The 15918-nt window shown below is 33.7% G+C and overlaps 1 protein-coding gene across 14 annotated transcripts in view; it reads left to right on the top strand.

The window, feature by feature from the left end:
- The window catches only part of OSBPL8 (oxysterol binding protein like 8), a 192673-nt gene that overhangs the window by 145824 nt on the left and 30931 nt on the right, over positions 1 to 15918 (top strand). For all 14 annotated transcript variants that reach the window (XM_074226466.1, XM_074226462.1, XM_074226460.1 and 11 more), the window contains 7 exons: positions 1195 to 1279; positions 2857 to 3028; positions 5700 to 5937; positions 6531 to 6715; positions 10127 to 10208; positions 10685 to 10783; positions 13201 to 13297. In XM_074226466.1, coding sequence (XP_074082567.1) covers positions 1195 to 1279; positions 2857 to 3028; positions 5700 to 5937; positions 6531 to 6715; positions 10127 to 10208; positions 10685 to 10783; positions 13201 to 13297 — 958 coding nt within the window. The remainder of the gene's footprint in view (positions 1 to 1194; positions 1280 to 2856; positions 3029 to 5699; positions 5938 to 6530; positions 6716 to 10126; positions 10209 to 10684; positions 10784 to 13200; positions 13298 to 15918) is intronic.

Raw genomic sequence — 15918 nt, 5'->3', positions numbered from 1 at the left:
CTTCTTTTCCCTCCTGCCCATTCACTGTTCAAGATTTGTCTTTTCTGCCTCTAAAACATTTCTAGACCTACTGTCTGGCCATTTATCATTTCCTGTCTTATTCTCTTGTAATAGTCTCTTAATTACTCTCCCTGATTCTAGTCCTCTAGATGCCAAAATATATTACTGGAGCATAGATCTATCTGGCCATGCAATTCCTCCAGTTAAAAGGTAAAAGGCTAAGAGGATAAACTGCAAACCCCTCACCTGGTATTTTAAGCCCTGACTTCTCATCCACCTCTCATTTTTCTGTCCAACACTGACCTACTAAATACTTAAAATTGGGGATTGAAAAATCTATTGCCTGTTAATACTTTCTGTAATGGAGAGGTATTACAGAAGAGTGGAAGGAAGATTGGTTCTGGAGTCAGAAGATCTAAGCTTAAATCTCACCTCTGATACTTACTTAGTGCATGTGTGACCTTACCCATGTTCCCTGGCCTCTCTGGACCTCATTCTCCTTAACTTCTCAAATGAGGAAGTTGAACCAACTTCAGAACTCTTCAGTTCAAGTTTATGTTCCTGTGAGGCTATTACTTGGTACTATATCTTGTGTAATTTCTCAGCAAATAAAGGTATTTTGTTCTTTCCTTTTCCTCAGACAGCAAATTATAGGTTCTGTCATGTTTTTAAAAACAATTTTCAGTTGTTATGATGAGATAATCTTTATACCTTCTTCAATCCTATTTGAGATAGATTTAATTTCTGTCTTTTCTCTCAATGTAGTTAAAGCATATTTAAAGACCTCTAGAAATTGTCCAGTATTCTTTATCTTATTATTATTGTGGAATACTATGGAACTAGAATTTTGGTTTAAACTCACTATTAGCTAAAATGAACTTGGAAAGAATAAGGTGTGTGCTTTTTAGTTGAGATTAGTTAAGTTTAGTTTTAGTTAGGAGGTTAAGTTGTCAGGGTTTTAAAAACAAGAAAGTTGCTCTATTATAAGAGATTTTAATAGGCATTATTAATTTTTTTCTATTTAATTAAAAAAGCCCCTAAAATTCCAATAAAAAGGATTACTTTCCAGCTTAACAGGTATTTTTGTATAATCATATTAAAGTTATAGGAAGCATTTTTTAAAATCTAGCACCCTTCATTCATATAAGTATTAATAATCTTATTTTATTTCACTTGTTTTGTTTATATTTTAAGGGCCCAAAAGGTGAAGCAGTTGGGTCTATAACTCAGCCATTACCTAGCAGTTATTTGATCATTCGAGCTACTTCAGAATCAGATGGTAATTACCTTTTCTTCTTTATTTATTTTTAAACTTTTTTTTGTAAGATTTGAGTTTTTATGAAATTTACAAAATGTATTAACTATAAATCTTATTAAAAGTACCACAATTATATTGTTAAACTGTTAATTCTGTTCATTTTATTTTAGGCTGCTGGTTTCATGCCACTTCATAGAAAAATAAGAAGCAATCTGTTAGGGTAGTGAATTAGCTACTTGAGAGTATCTTTATTTTAAATATCTTTTCATAAAGCTGAATTTCAGAATCAAACTAAACTTATCTAAAATGAGAAGGAAATTAACTTTTTTTAGTTTTTAAACTATATTTGCTTCTTTAAGCTAGTCTTAAGTTGTGCTAGAAAAAGTAATTTAAATCTTTTTTTTACATAAAAATATGCGGTATTTATTTTAAATATAGTATGGGCATAATAACATTATAGTGCTCAGATAAAATGTATAATATGAAATGTAGGAGTCAAAAGAGCTAATTTCTTCCTATGTTGTAACTATTTTAAAGAGTAGATATACCCGAATTATTTAATAGTCTTTCCCAGTATTAGAATTAAAAGGTAATGGTAAGTAAATATCTGAAAGCTAGATTGTCTTATATTTTAAAAGATGTTATATATTTTAATATAGTAATATATTTATAAAATGTTTTACAATTGATGATGTTGTTTTTGTATGTTATTTCCTTTAACATACAACCTATTTTACCTGTAAAGTAGGGATATACCATGTATAACAGAGGAGTTGGATAAGGTTATCTTTAAGGTCCCTTCCATTTCAAAATCCCATTTTCCCTATTTTACAGATCCTCAAGGAAACTTGAGGGCTAGTGAGGTCACATATTTTGCCTAAGATTACATGGCTGGTAAACTGGAGCCAGTTCAATCTCAAATTTTCTGACCTTAATCGAAGTTCAGAGTTCTTTCTACTAAGTAATATTGCCTCAAAATAAATCTTCTCTGTCTCCAACATCCTCACAAAGATAGAAACCTTTGATATACCATATTTTAAAATTTCTTATTGGAAAAGTCTAAAAACCAGAGAGAGAGAGAGAGAGAGAGAGAGAGAATCTGAAAATTACATTATAAACTTTAAATAAGTTATTTAGGAACAGGGATTGACCTATGATTTAATTGGAATAGGGAACTTGTAGGGGAGAAAACTCTTCTGCCAATGCAAGTTGATACATATACTTAGATTTATAACCTTAGGAAATGGCTTAGACAACTGAGAACTTAATAACTTATACTTATCTAGGACCATACCATCAATATATAAATATGCCAGAAGCAAAACTTGAACCCAGTTCTCACTTTTTATCCATTATACCATATAAGCTCTCATTTGGAGGTATAAAGTTAATGAATCTGTGCTAGAATAAACAAGGTAAAAAGTATATAAACTATATCTTAATTTCAAGAAAAAAAATTTGTATTTTTTTGGTTAACTTTTGACAGTGTCAGTTTCTCAGTGGAAAAAAAAGTATAATTTTCTTGGTTAATAGTTAAATTTAGGTGAATCCTAGTGTTAGAATTTAAATTATACTAAACAGTCTATATATTCGTTTAGGCAGATGCTGGATGGATGCTTTGGAATTGGCTTTGAAATGTTCCAGTCTTCTTAAACGCACAATGATCAGGGAAGGTAAAGAACATGACCTGAGCGTGTCTTCAGAAAGTACACATGTGACATTCTATGGCTTGCTTCGTGCTAACAATCTCCACAGTGGTGACAACTTCCAGTAAGTAGACACTATCCTTGAGCTTGGCTAGTGTGAAAAGTAGTATTGTGCCATGGGCTTGTTGGGAGATTGACAACTTTACTAATGATCCAAAATATGGCCTAACCTAGAAGATGCTACTGGAAGATGAACTTTCTTGTCAATGAGGAAGGCAGAGGCTTGAGCTTCCTTCAGCTAGATCTTTGTTGATAACATGTAGAAAACATTTCCTGCTAGATGCCAACAGATGTTCTGATGCTACATAACTCCCCTTTATAGCAATAAGTTCTTTCTTGAAGGGCAAGAATATTCCACTGTGAAGCCTGGGCTAAGTGATCTCTTGTTCTTTCTTTATTTGATTTGACACAATTTTTTTTGTTTTCATCTTTATTAACTGAACTTTGTTTTTTTCTGTGTAATTTCACAATCCAGAATTATGTTAGAGAGGTAAACACAGTTAGAAAACCTCAGTTTGAATCCTAGCTTTGCTACTTTTACTAACTGTGTGATCTTGGGCAAGTTATCTTCATGGGCCTCAATTCTTTATTTCTAAAATGAGGGTTTGGATCAAATGATTTTAAAGTTCAGGCCCTCCATACTTGCACCATCTAATTTACAGGATTGTTGTGAGGAAGATGTTTTACAAACCTTAAAGCATCTTTATAACCCTTTCTGCTCTGCTTCCTTGTGGTATGAAAGTGACTGGACTCTTGAAGACTATGCTTGGAGAGTGGTAGTTCTGAAAATCTGTCCAAAGTAGAACTTCCTTGAGAATAGGTCTGGTGATGGACTGTGTGTAGGTGCTATTTAAATGGCTTTGAGATGTATGTTTTTAATATCAAGTTTCTCTTCTCTCTACCTTTTGTTTTCACTTGACTGCTTTGCACATTTTTTACTTAAAGGATCTATTATTTCATTAGTGTGGATATTCACTCTATCAAAAGGGATTGTAACCTTCTGTGTTTAGTAGTTTTATCTTCATGAGTTGCTGTGATTAAAACATTTCACTTGATAGTCAACTTTCTGGTGATAGCATTCCAAATCCAGATGACAAAAATACAAGAACTTGCTTGGTCCCATGATAAAAACATTTCTCTCTAGATTGGATGTGCCATAATTGACACTCCGTGTCACTGCTGACATGGCCTTTTACCTCCATGAGGCATGGAGGGAGAAATTTAGAGGAGGAAGACTGGAATAATAACACTGATATACTTCCTTAAACTTTAAGAAATCCATTTTTTACAGAATATAGTAAACAGAACACTAAATTATCATTTGGTTTTCAAAAGGATTTAATGATATTTTTGATGATATGTAATGTCTCTTATGTCATATTGCAGTGAATAGAATGACAAGCTTGGAGGCAGAAAAATTCATCTTCCTAAGTTCAAATATGACTTCAGACACGTGCTAACTGTGTGACCCTGGGCAAGTCACTTTACCCTATTTGCCTCAGTTTCCTCATCTGTAAAATGAACTCGAAAAGGAAATGGTAAATCTTTCTAGTATCTTTGCCAGGAAAATCTCCAATGGGGTCTTGAAGAGTCAGACACAATTGAATTACTGAACACCAGCAGCAAGAAATGATATAATACCTGTGTATCCTTGGGCAATTTAAGTTCACTCAGTTTCCTGATCTCTTAAATAAGAAGATTGAACTAATTAGGTCCTTCAGATTCTCATTTAGTTCAAAAATATATAGTGCTCTATTTTTTCTCTAAACTTTTCTGTCCAACATTAAAGTAGTTCAATTAAGTTAATGCTTTTTAAAGGAACATTAACTTGAGTTTTACCATATAATTCATGCCATTTGAAGTCTGGTATTAAGACTTCAGCATCTTTTTTTTAGGTTGTACTTTTAAGTACATTTTTTTTTTTCTCTTAAGACACTCTTCAATTTAGTGATTTTGGTTCTCACCATGGAGTGATTTTTTTTAACCATAACTATGAAATTTATCTGCCAGGTTTAACTGCCATATTATAATCAAATAACTGTTAATTATACTCTCCCTTGTTCCCAACAAATACACATGTCTACTTGATAGCCACTATATAAAGCAAGAGATAGGCAATTCAAACCTGCTGTGGGTTGTGCTGTAAACTATTGAGGTCCTGTCTTCGAAGTGTTCAGTAGAAACTGGAGGATCCTTTATCAGGATAGAGCTCCACTGTATGGCTCAAATTTTCTTTCCAGTTCTTAGATTCTGTGACTCACAGACACAGGTCTCTTTTCAGGAACCTGAGTAGCAAAATTTTGTTTATCTGGGGGAGCTGCCAAATATTAACGCTCTCTAAAAATGTAATAGAATATACTATCAACATAATATAATAGTAGCCAACATTTCTGTGACATGTGTTATATTCCAGGAACTATGGGATGTGCTTTATAACTATTACCTCATTTGATACTCATAACAACCTGGTAGGTAGCTGCTATTACTATCTCCATTTTACAGTTGTAGAAACTGAGGCAAACAGGTTGAGGGACTTGTCCAAGATCAAGTACTGGAGGTCAGATTTGAATTTGGACTTTACTGACTCTAGACCCAGGACTCTGTACCATCTCAAGGGTCATAGATCCTAATTTACCCAATAAGTTATTTAGTAGGTTAAAGAGATGGTAGAGATTTAACTTTGTCAAAAATGAAAATTTTTTTCTTTATTTGTTTTCTTAAATTTTCCCTTACAGATTAAATGATAGTGAAATCGAACGACAACATTTTAAGGACCAAGACATGTACTCTGATAAATCTGATAAGGAAAATGATCATGAACATGATGAATCTGACAATGAAGGAATTGGGAAAAGTGAAGAAAGTGATACAGATACATCAGAAAGACAAGATGATTCCTATATTGAGCCTGAGCCCATTGAACTTCTAAAAGAGACTACTTATACAGAGCAGAGCCATGAAGAACTTGGAGAGGTAAGAACCTGAAGTTAAGTTGTCAATTGTATTGAATTTTACCATTTGAGGACACCAACTGTCAGTCCTGTTGGCTGTTTTTAATCAGAGATATTTGCATGATTTTTGTTTTAGTACAAATGTTCTAACTTTTTATTTTACATAGCTAGTAATCTGGGAGAAACTTGAGGAAATTTAAATTTTTTTCACTGACATAAACAGGACTTGGTGATTGTGATATTCAAAGCAAATAGCACAAAACCCCATAAAAACTTGTTTTCATGTTCTTTTTCTTATGTGTGTATGCATGTATGTTCATAATAAAGTCAATATGGAATGATTCAATAATTATTTTTGTAATGTCTTGTATGTTCATAATAAAGCCAATATGGGATGATTCAATAATTATTTTTGTAATGTCTTTTAAATCTGTTGGTTCTTTTAATATCTACTGATATTTGTTTTGTATATTTTTAAATAACCATGGTATTTATAAGCTAAAAAGCTTCTATTTTTAAGAATATTTTATCCATTAAACAGGGAAAATATTTTTTCACATTATATACTGTTCAAATATCTTTGTGTATTTCAGTAGTTTTATTTAATTGTTGAAGGCAGGTGAGGCTTCTCAAACAGAAACTGTATCTGAAGAAAACAAAAGTCTAATATGGACATTGCTGAAACAAGTTCGTCCAGGCATGGACCTATCCAGGGTTGTTTTGCCTACCTTTATCTTGGAACCTCGTTCTTTTCTGGATAAACTTTCAGATTACTATTATCATGCAGATTTCCTCTCTGAGTAAGTGAATTCTTGTTTCTTAATATTCTTACTTATTAATATTTCAGTTAATTTTCTGAAATGGCATGTTAAATTCTAAAATGTTTTTCTAAATAATTTGGTTAGGAGACTACCATCATACTTCTCTTCCACACATTTTGAACATTTTTTTTCTGAATGCAAAGAAAAACCAGTATAATTAGGAATCTCTGACAAGCAAGATAAGGTGCCTTCAAATCAATTTTTTAGAGAGATTCTATTAAATAGGACAGACCTCAGGAGAGATGTGAACACTCTTCTCAGTGGTAAAGATCTTAGGACAGTGGTTGAAAGTGCAGATTAAGGAATTTGAGAGTGTTCTACTCTAATTCTTATTGCTAAGAGGGTTAAAGCTCAGTTGTTTCTACCTTTCTGCTAAAGAATGACAAATGCTGTCAGTGCCTTATTAATAGCAGGCCCCGTCTGCTCATCCTAGTTAAAGATCTATTCTTAAATTAATTTGTGAAAAGATAAATTTGAATGGGTGGATTAATAATTTTTCCCCTTTCTACTCTTACTAAAGTAACTGTAAACATTCGTATTATAACATGAAATTCCCAAAGTCAAAGATTGGCAGTTTTACAGAATCACAAAATTTGAGAGTTGAGAGAGACCTCAGTGACCATGTAGTCCACTTAAAACACAAAGGGAATCTCCGGGTTAACAAACTCAACCAACCTAAATGGCTATCTAGTCTTGAATAGTTTTCAGTCTTGAAATAGGTAATTTCTCTTTGGGACCACGCTAATTTTCAGGAACTCTTTCCTGACATCAAATGAAAATGAGCCATTTGGCCGTTTTTTGCCTCTTGCTCCTGGTTCTGACCTTTGGGCCAACAAAATAAGTCTAATCCTTCCTCTAATTGACAGCTTTTCAAAGAGTTGAATAACTCTCATATCTTCTACAACTCTTCTTTCCTATGCTAAAATGCCCATTTCCTGCTCTTGAGCCTCCCAGGACGAGGACTCAAAACTATTCACTGTCTGGGTCTTTGTCCCCTAGACACTTTGCACCTTCTCTGTGTCTTTCTAAAATGGCACCTGAACTGAACATGAGACTTACAGGATATGCTCATTTTCCTTCCTGAATGCTGTGTCTCTCTTAGCACCATCCGAGATCACAGAGACAGTTTCTGCTGCTGTTTCATACTGCTGGGCCATCGACCTTTTGGACAGCTGACCCTCTCTCTACTGATCTACTCTAGAACAACCATTCTCAAATCACATCTCTCCTTCTTCTCAAATTTGAGAAAGGCAGTCAAATGCAAGACTTGACTTTCATCCCTGCTGAATTCAATCTTTTTTTTTTTTTTTTTGCAAGGCAATGGGGTGAAGTGGCTTGCCCAAGGCCACACGGCTAGGTAATTATTAAGTGTCTGAGGCTGGATTTGAACTCAGGTCCTCCTGACTCCAAGGCCAGTGCTCTGTCCACTGTGCCACCTAGCCGCCCCATGCTGAATTCAATCTTATCAGATTCATCCCTAATTCCAGCTTGTCAAGATAATTTTGGATCCTGACTCTTGGCATCAGTTTGATTTAGATAGATGCATTGGATGTTTTAGCATTCATAAAAATAAACTGAAGAGAGCTAATCCTAAATTTCTGGGGTTCTCCCTTGGAATACTCAGTTGTTAAAGGCTTATAACTCTCCATCCAGTTCTATCTCCCTGTGATTGTATCACCATCTGTATCCTCTCTCCCTACAATCTCCACAAGATTGCCAAGACTAACAGATTTTATCAAAACTCTTTCCACAGTATTCCCCTCATGTGCTAGGTTAATAACATTAAAAATAGAAAAAGGATGAAATTAGCCTGGCCTGATCTGCTCTTGATGAGACACACTGGCTCTTGATAGCACCATTTCTCAAACTAGGCATTCATCATCTTATTAATGATCTGTTCTAGCACTTTCTGAGGAAGGGAAGTCTAGAGCTGGTCTAGAGCTTGCAGACTCTTTTCTCTCCCCTTATTTAAAAATCAAGACATTTGCTTTTTTTCCATTATTGTTGTGCCTCTCCCAATACCCAGCTTTCTGAGATAAGTCACATCTGTGTGCATCATTCATCTGATCAGGGCAACTGGAATCAGTCAAGGATAAGAAGCTTACTGTTACCCTCTTATTTAACTTGGATGTCAAATCCAAGTTAGTCATTTTTGTTGTCATTTCTAGTATACCTGTCCTTTGAAGAGAAACTAGAATTCAAATAAGAATTGAGCCCTTTCTTCCCATCAGTCATTGTCCCAGCCACTTTAAGCAATGGTGCTGCCCTTTCTTCCTTCTTTCTCTCCCAATAGAAGTTTTTAATATGGAGGAAGCAATGCATTTTATTTGTCCTTCACTTCTCTTACTGGTCATAACTTGCTGATCTTTATCACCACTAACACATGAAGTTTTTACAGTATTATGCTTGCTTCTTATGTTTGTCCTTTGTCATCTGACCTGGCTGTCCTTTTCTGTACACTTTCTATACATTTTCTATCTAAATTGACTGCATCTACATTGATCTCTCTCCTTGGAAACATTTCCCTATGTGTCTTCTGAATTTACATCTTGAACTCTCCCATCTGGGGCTGACTTCCCCAGGCACATGAGATTCTTTTTTATTTTTCCTCTGAAAACTTATGTAGGGGATTATTAAAAAGTTTGTGTATAGACATTCAATATTTTCATTAGATAATCTAATTAAGAAAATAAGCTTTTAGAAACCAATCACTTTTTACTGATTAGTTGATCCTTTGAACTTTTATTTAAAAGAATTAAACTTAGAAGGCAAGAGATTACCAGTGAAAGTTACAAGGAGGCATATTTTAGCCTTATAGGAAATATTTATGAATGTTTTGAGCTTTGTACAAATGGAATAGTGCAATTTGTGAGAAAGTGAATTTCCCCATATTTGGAAAGCAGATGCTCTAAATATGGATAAGTAAACTGTTTCCTTCTTTCTATTTATCTTAGATATTGTACTTATTCCTTCTTATCAGGTCTTTGTTTTCCAAGTTGTAACATTGTTTTTGGTAATATACAGTGTTCTAAAATATAACTGAAGTATAAACTATATTGACATTGAATTTCATTACTTGAAAAGGAAATGCAAAATATTTCATTGAGTGACTTTTCTTTAAGTAGTACTTTTTTCTTAAGTAGAACTTTTTTCTTTAATTTGGAATATCATCATTAATAATTTTCAAATTGCCAAATGCCTTTCACAGAATTGGTTTAAACTACTTAAATGGTTCTGGAAAATAAACTAAAATAATCACATATCCTAATTGTTTAAATATAATGCACATAACTTTTCATTATGTTTTATTTTATATTTCATCACAATTGCTTAAATATAGTAAAGAAGAATCTCAGTTTAGTTATATGATTTACTTTGATTATCTTGTAGGGCATCGCTTGAAGAAAATCCTTATTTTCGCTTGAAAAGAGTAGTGAAATGGTATTTGTCAGGATTCTATAAAAAGCCACAGGTAATTTGCATATCATTACTTCTTTATTACTCTAGAACCTTCATTTTCTTTTTTAAAGAGGCATCTTTGTTTCTTGTCAATTTATTGTTAAACGTTTTTGGTTTACCAGAATCTTTTTTTTTTTTTTTTTTTTAGAATTTTTGCAAGGCAAATGGGGTTAAGTAGCTTGCCCAAGGCCACACAGCTAGGTAATTATTAAGTGTCTGACACCGGATTTGAACCCAGGTACTCCTGACTCCAGGGCCGGTGCTTTATCCACTACGCCACCTAGCCGCCCCATCTGTCTATTTCTTAACTTTGAATCTGATTATAGTTTTTACATCATAAAGTAGTATAATTAATCAATCTTATTTCAATGATTGTATAACACTGAATGCCTACTATCATGTGAAATGTTAAATACTTATCCTCTTTAAAGATGGTATCCATGTGACAAACCTGTCTTAAAGCTTATATTCCACTTTCTTTTTCTTTAGGGATTAAAGAAACCATATAATCCTATACTTGGTGAGACCTTCCGATGTCTCTGGGTTCATCCAAGGACAAACAGCAAGACTTTTTATATTGCCGAACAGGTATGAGCATCATATCCTACAAAACAAAACTGACTTAGAAGTCAGTGGGCAATTGTTGAAGAAAATTATTAGTGAAAAATAAATTTTTCTAATAACATTCTGACTAAAATTAAAAGTTTTTGTATGTTTGGTAAGTAAATATAGGCTTTTACCTTTTTCAATTTTAAATGTAATTTTCTTAAAAGCACTACTACCACACCCATGAAAATTATTTAGTAGACAAATATGTAAGTAAAACTATTTTCCACTGAAAATAGAAAACTTATGATTTGTCTAGCTTTTAGTGATAACCTTTCAGAAATTCATTTCTCAGTTTAGTTTTTCATCACTTTGTTAAAAATATAACAACTTATATCTCATATGCTATTTTAAAATAAAAGAATATTTTTATAATATATATTATTATTTAACATTCCTCTCTCATGAACCCCAAGAACAACCTATTAATTAGAATCCAATACAGCTCACTTCATTATATTTTTCCAGTATTGGCACTTTTAAAAGGTTTTGTAACTGAATATTGTTCTTTACTTGAAAACACTGTTCCAGTGTTAATGGCTAGATGGCTAAATGGTTAAAGCATTTTGTTGCTCAAGTCTGTCCTCAGATGCTGGCTTTGAAATCCTTGATAATTCACATGACCTTGCCAGGTCTCAGTTTCCCTATCTGTAAAGTGAGGATTGAAATAGCTCCTATTCAGGACCTTAACGTATTTCATAAGTGTTAATTATTGTTGCTTTTGTATTCTCTACTTTTTTGAGTAATTCCTTTCATCTTTGGACAAATGAATACAGGTTTCATTAAATAGCTTTTTAAAAAAAAATATATTTTTACTGGGTGTGCTTTCTATTTTAAGAATAATTTTGTATGAGTAAATTACTATTTCCCAATATTTATTTTTTTGTAGATCAGGATTTTTATTTCTATATTTCCATTCTTATTGCTACTATCATGCTCTCAACACCTTCTGTCTTGACTGTTTTTCATTGGAAAGTACTTCCTGATCTTCATGTCTTCAGTTTCTTAGTCTAGGCTGTGAGCTTCCTTGTAGACTTTTATTTCTAAAACAGTACCTTGATCATATCATTCCTTTGAGCAAAAATCTTCAATGACTCCTCTTTCATACAAAATCTAAAACTTTAATGTAACATGCATGCTTTGCATATTCTAACCCAAGCTGCTATTCAATATGTGACCCCAATTAATTTACCGAACCTTTCACTCCCCTGACTGATAAACTTATAGTAACCTGAGCATATCTTATTCTTTCTTTCTTTGAAACTTTTTAAATGTCATTTTCTTCTTGCCCTTTCCAAATCTTTTATGCTTATACCAATTCTGTTCATCTTTCCGAACCTGGCTTTGATCCTTTCTTATTTCTAAAACTTTCTCAGATGACTCTAGCTCATTGTCATCTCCCTCCTCTTAACTCCTATTGTTATTGTAGTTAATCACATAGATGTAATGAACTCTACTATTATATTAAACCTGTTATCATTTGTTATTACTTAACATTGTATGTTTTTGTCTTGTGGCAGAGGGCCATGTCTTTATATTTCTTTGTATTTCCACTAGCACTTATCAGGGTGTCTTATACATAGCAAGTATTTAATTGAATGTATGTTTGCTTCCACCAAAATAGATCTATATTGTATGTAATTAAAAGCTAATGATATTTATGTTCCCATTTTTTTATACAGCCTCACATCTTCATGAATGTAGTAGCAAGTGCTTTGGAGGTACCATGATGTAGTGAGAGACAGTATGTTAGATTAAACAGTGAGTGTATTTAGAGTCAGAGGACCTAGTTTGGAATCCTGGTTCTACCACATATATATGACTTTGAACAAATCACTTTAACCTCCTTAGATCTCAAAATACTATCTTCAAATGAAGGGAATGAACTTGGAAGTTTCTTAATGAACATAAGGTCCCTTCTGCTGAAATCCTACAAACCTATAACTGAGCAAATGTCATTATCTGGCATTGATTCATTTCAAGAAGCAGATAATATACATGATTTTGAAGTAGGGAGTTGGCTTATAGCAGAAAGAACAAAGTTAGGAGACCTGAGCCTATTTCTGGCTCTTTGTTTTAACTGTACGATCTTGAACTAAGAGTTACTCCACTACTCTGAGTCTTGCATAATTTAGTTCCATAATGACCAAGCTTTCTTGTATCTTGAGCTTCTGTGACTAGGCATGTAGCTTCAGCAGTGTTTTCATTGATTTTCTAGAACCTTTTCAGTGTTGTATATGAAGACTTGAACCACAGGTTTTTTTATACATGGTCTCTTCAGGTTTTTATCTTGTGAATTCTTTTCTTTAGTACACTTTTAGGAGTAAACTAATAAATTTAAGATGCTATAGCAGAGTAATATATGCTTATATTATTATTTTTCCTGTTGTGTTCAATAGGTGTCCCATCACCCACCTATTTCTGCCTTCTATATTAGCAACCGAAAGGATGGGTTTTGCCTTAGTGGTAGTATCCTGGCCAAGTCCAAGTTCTATGGTGAGTTTGTATTCAACTTTAGCTAGTCAGAGTTTGGTTATCTTTCATACCTTAAATTCCTAGTGCTTTTGTATAGTTTATACTCATTTCATCAACCGGATTTACTTGGATAGCAGGTCTATCTTTTGTGCTGATTTTTGTCATCCTGTTATATAAGAATGATCATTATGTAGTTATAAATTCCCTATAAACTTTTAGGATAAGTATTGAGCATAGTTCCTCTGTCTCCAGTATTGTCAAGTTGTGGCTTCTGTCTGAATAATGAGCCTTGGTCCAAAGATAGATTGCTGACCTAGTGAAGTTCCTGACCAGAGAGATGAATAATTTTAAGTGAAGAAAATGCCTTCCTCCAAGGAAAGAAGTCCCAGTTTCAGAGAAAGGAGTTTGGATGGCCTTTATGGTTGCCTAGATTTCAGGACAAGAAAAGCAGTCCTGTTAAGTTTCTAGGCTGTCCAGAGGAATTGGGTATATAGGGGATAGCACAAGATGACAGAACAGAGCAGAGAAAGAACAGCTGTTTATCCCTGAGCTAGAGGGTGGTTTTGGCTCATGTCCTCATCCTAGGGCCTGACCAGCAGGTAGCTGACAACCTCTTGTTGGGTATCCCTTCATGTATGGTTTGGAATAAATGTTCCCCTAAGTTCCTTCTAACTCTCAAATTCTGTGAGTCCTCAATAAAAGGGTGAAATTTGGCTAGGTCTTCGTTCATAGACTTCCCATTCTTAAATATCCAATAAAATTTTTTTCCATGTTTTCTTCCAAATTAGCATTTTCTTACAGATCAAAGGCAGAGGGAAGAAAAGTTTCATTAAGGTAGCTTAATCACGATATCAGAAAACTTAAGGCTGTGCTAGGTACCCTTTCTGGAGGATCTTTACTTATAATAGTTTTTATGCAAATAAATGTTGTAGACTAGATATCTGGATCTTTGAGTTTTTGAATTAGGGTAAGTTAGTTTATGGAAAGCTGAAACCTTTGATTTTGCATATTTCATTTAGAACAGTATAAGTTAGATTGTAGAACACACTGAGCAAAAATGGTGCTATGACTTAGTTTGATAAACACAAATGAGAGAATAATAGTTAAGTTCTAGAAGCCACAAATTGCGAATTAGGCCATTGATTCTTATACTCCAGTTAGGGCATGGAATGACAAAAGCAAAGGAAAAATCCCCATAGAAGGCAAGTTAACTACTGTAGCTAGGAACTACAACATCCAGCTAGCAAAATGCCTTGTCATCCCCTTAAGTAACCTTTATGTCATTGAAAATTTTCTTTATTAGTTCATTGGTATTTGTAACAATTCTCTATTTGAAATGAAAAAAAGATATCAAGGACAAATAGAAGGGGCAGCTAGGTGGCGCAGTGGATAGAGCACCGGCCCTGGAATGAGGAGTACCTGAGTTCAAATATGGCCTCAGACACTTAATAATTATTTAGCTGTGTGGCCTTGGGCAAGCCACTTAACCCCATTTGTCTTGCAAAAATCTTAAAAAAAAAAAAAAGACAAATAGAGCTTACTTTGTTCAAATGAATCTTTTTTCTTAATGTAAGGGACAGTTGTACATAAGAAATAAATTGTAAGTCTTGGGGCTTAAAATCCAAACAGATTGACTGGTGGAAAAGAAACATGCTTTATCTTTAGTCAGACTAGAAAGTCTTTCACAGTAATGAAAAGAATAATAATAGTCAGTGTTCTAATATGCCTGGTGCTTTGCTGGTGTCAACGAAGTTTTCCAAATGCTCTTGCCCATTCAGAGTTTTCGAAGATGTGGCAGTGTTAGACACATATAAGCCAGATATTTAAATTATCATTAGGAATGATGCTCTTATCTAATATTTGTTTAGGAAAAGGATTAATATATACATACATTAATATTTAGATTAACATATGTTATAGTGGAAAATGAAAAAAACTGCAGAGCTGTAATTTAACAGCAACAAACATTTAATGTCTACTTTTACTTAGGTTAGGGTGGCTAGGTGGCATAGTGGCATAATGGATAGAGCACTGACCTTAAAGTCAGGAGGTTGGGAGTTTGAATCCGGCCTTAGACATTTATAGCTGTTTGACCTTTAGCAAGTTACTTAACCCTGATTGCCTCGATTCTGGGGCCTCCTCCCTGATGTTGTAGTCTTCTTTGAGAATGAAGGACAACCATTCTTATTCTTATTCTTATTGTTATTAGCATTTGGATATAAAAATGAAACAAGATATGTTCCCTTCCCTTGAGAAAATTTCAGTCTATTGGAGAGGAGTTAGATATATTTTACAAATAATTTCTACAGAACAGAATATGATAAGTGCAAAAAAGGGAGGTCCAGTCAAATGGGAGGAAAATTATGAGGGAAAAAGGAAAACTTTCATTACAAAAGTGACTCCTGAATTGAACTTCAAAAGAAAGGAGATAATTAAGAAGTCTGAAACTGATAGTAGAGGAAAGAGACTCCATTTTAGGGAAAGAAGTCAATATGAGCAAAGGCATGGATAGTTGTTAGTGTAAACATGGTGAAAACAACTCATCAGTGAGTAAGTGGTTAATTTATCTAAAATATGGAATATATGAAAGAGAGAGTAGTATGAAATAAGACTAAAGAACTGGATTGGGGTTGACTTGTGAA

The sequence above is a fragment of the Macrotis lagotis genome, chromosome 2 (genome assembly GCF_037893015.1).
Source record: "Macrotis lagotis isolate mMagLag1 chromosome 2, bilby.v1.9.chrom.fasta, whole genome shotgun sequence".
NCBI lineage: Eukaryota > Metazoa > Chordata > Mammalia > Peramelemorphia > Peramelidae > Macrotis > Macrotis lagotis.
Note: the sequence above shows the minus strand (reverse complement) of the source record. Positions and strands in the feature narration are given on the sequence as shown.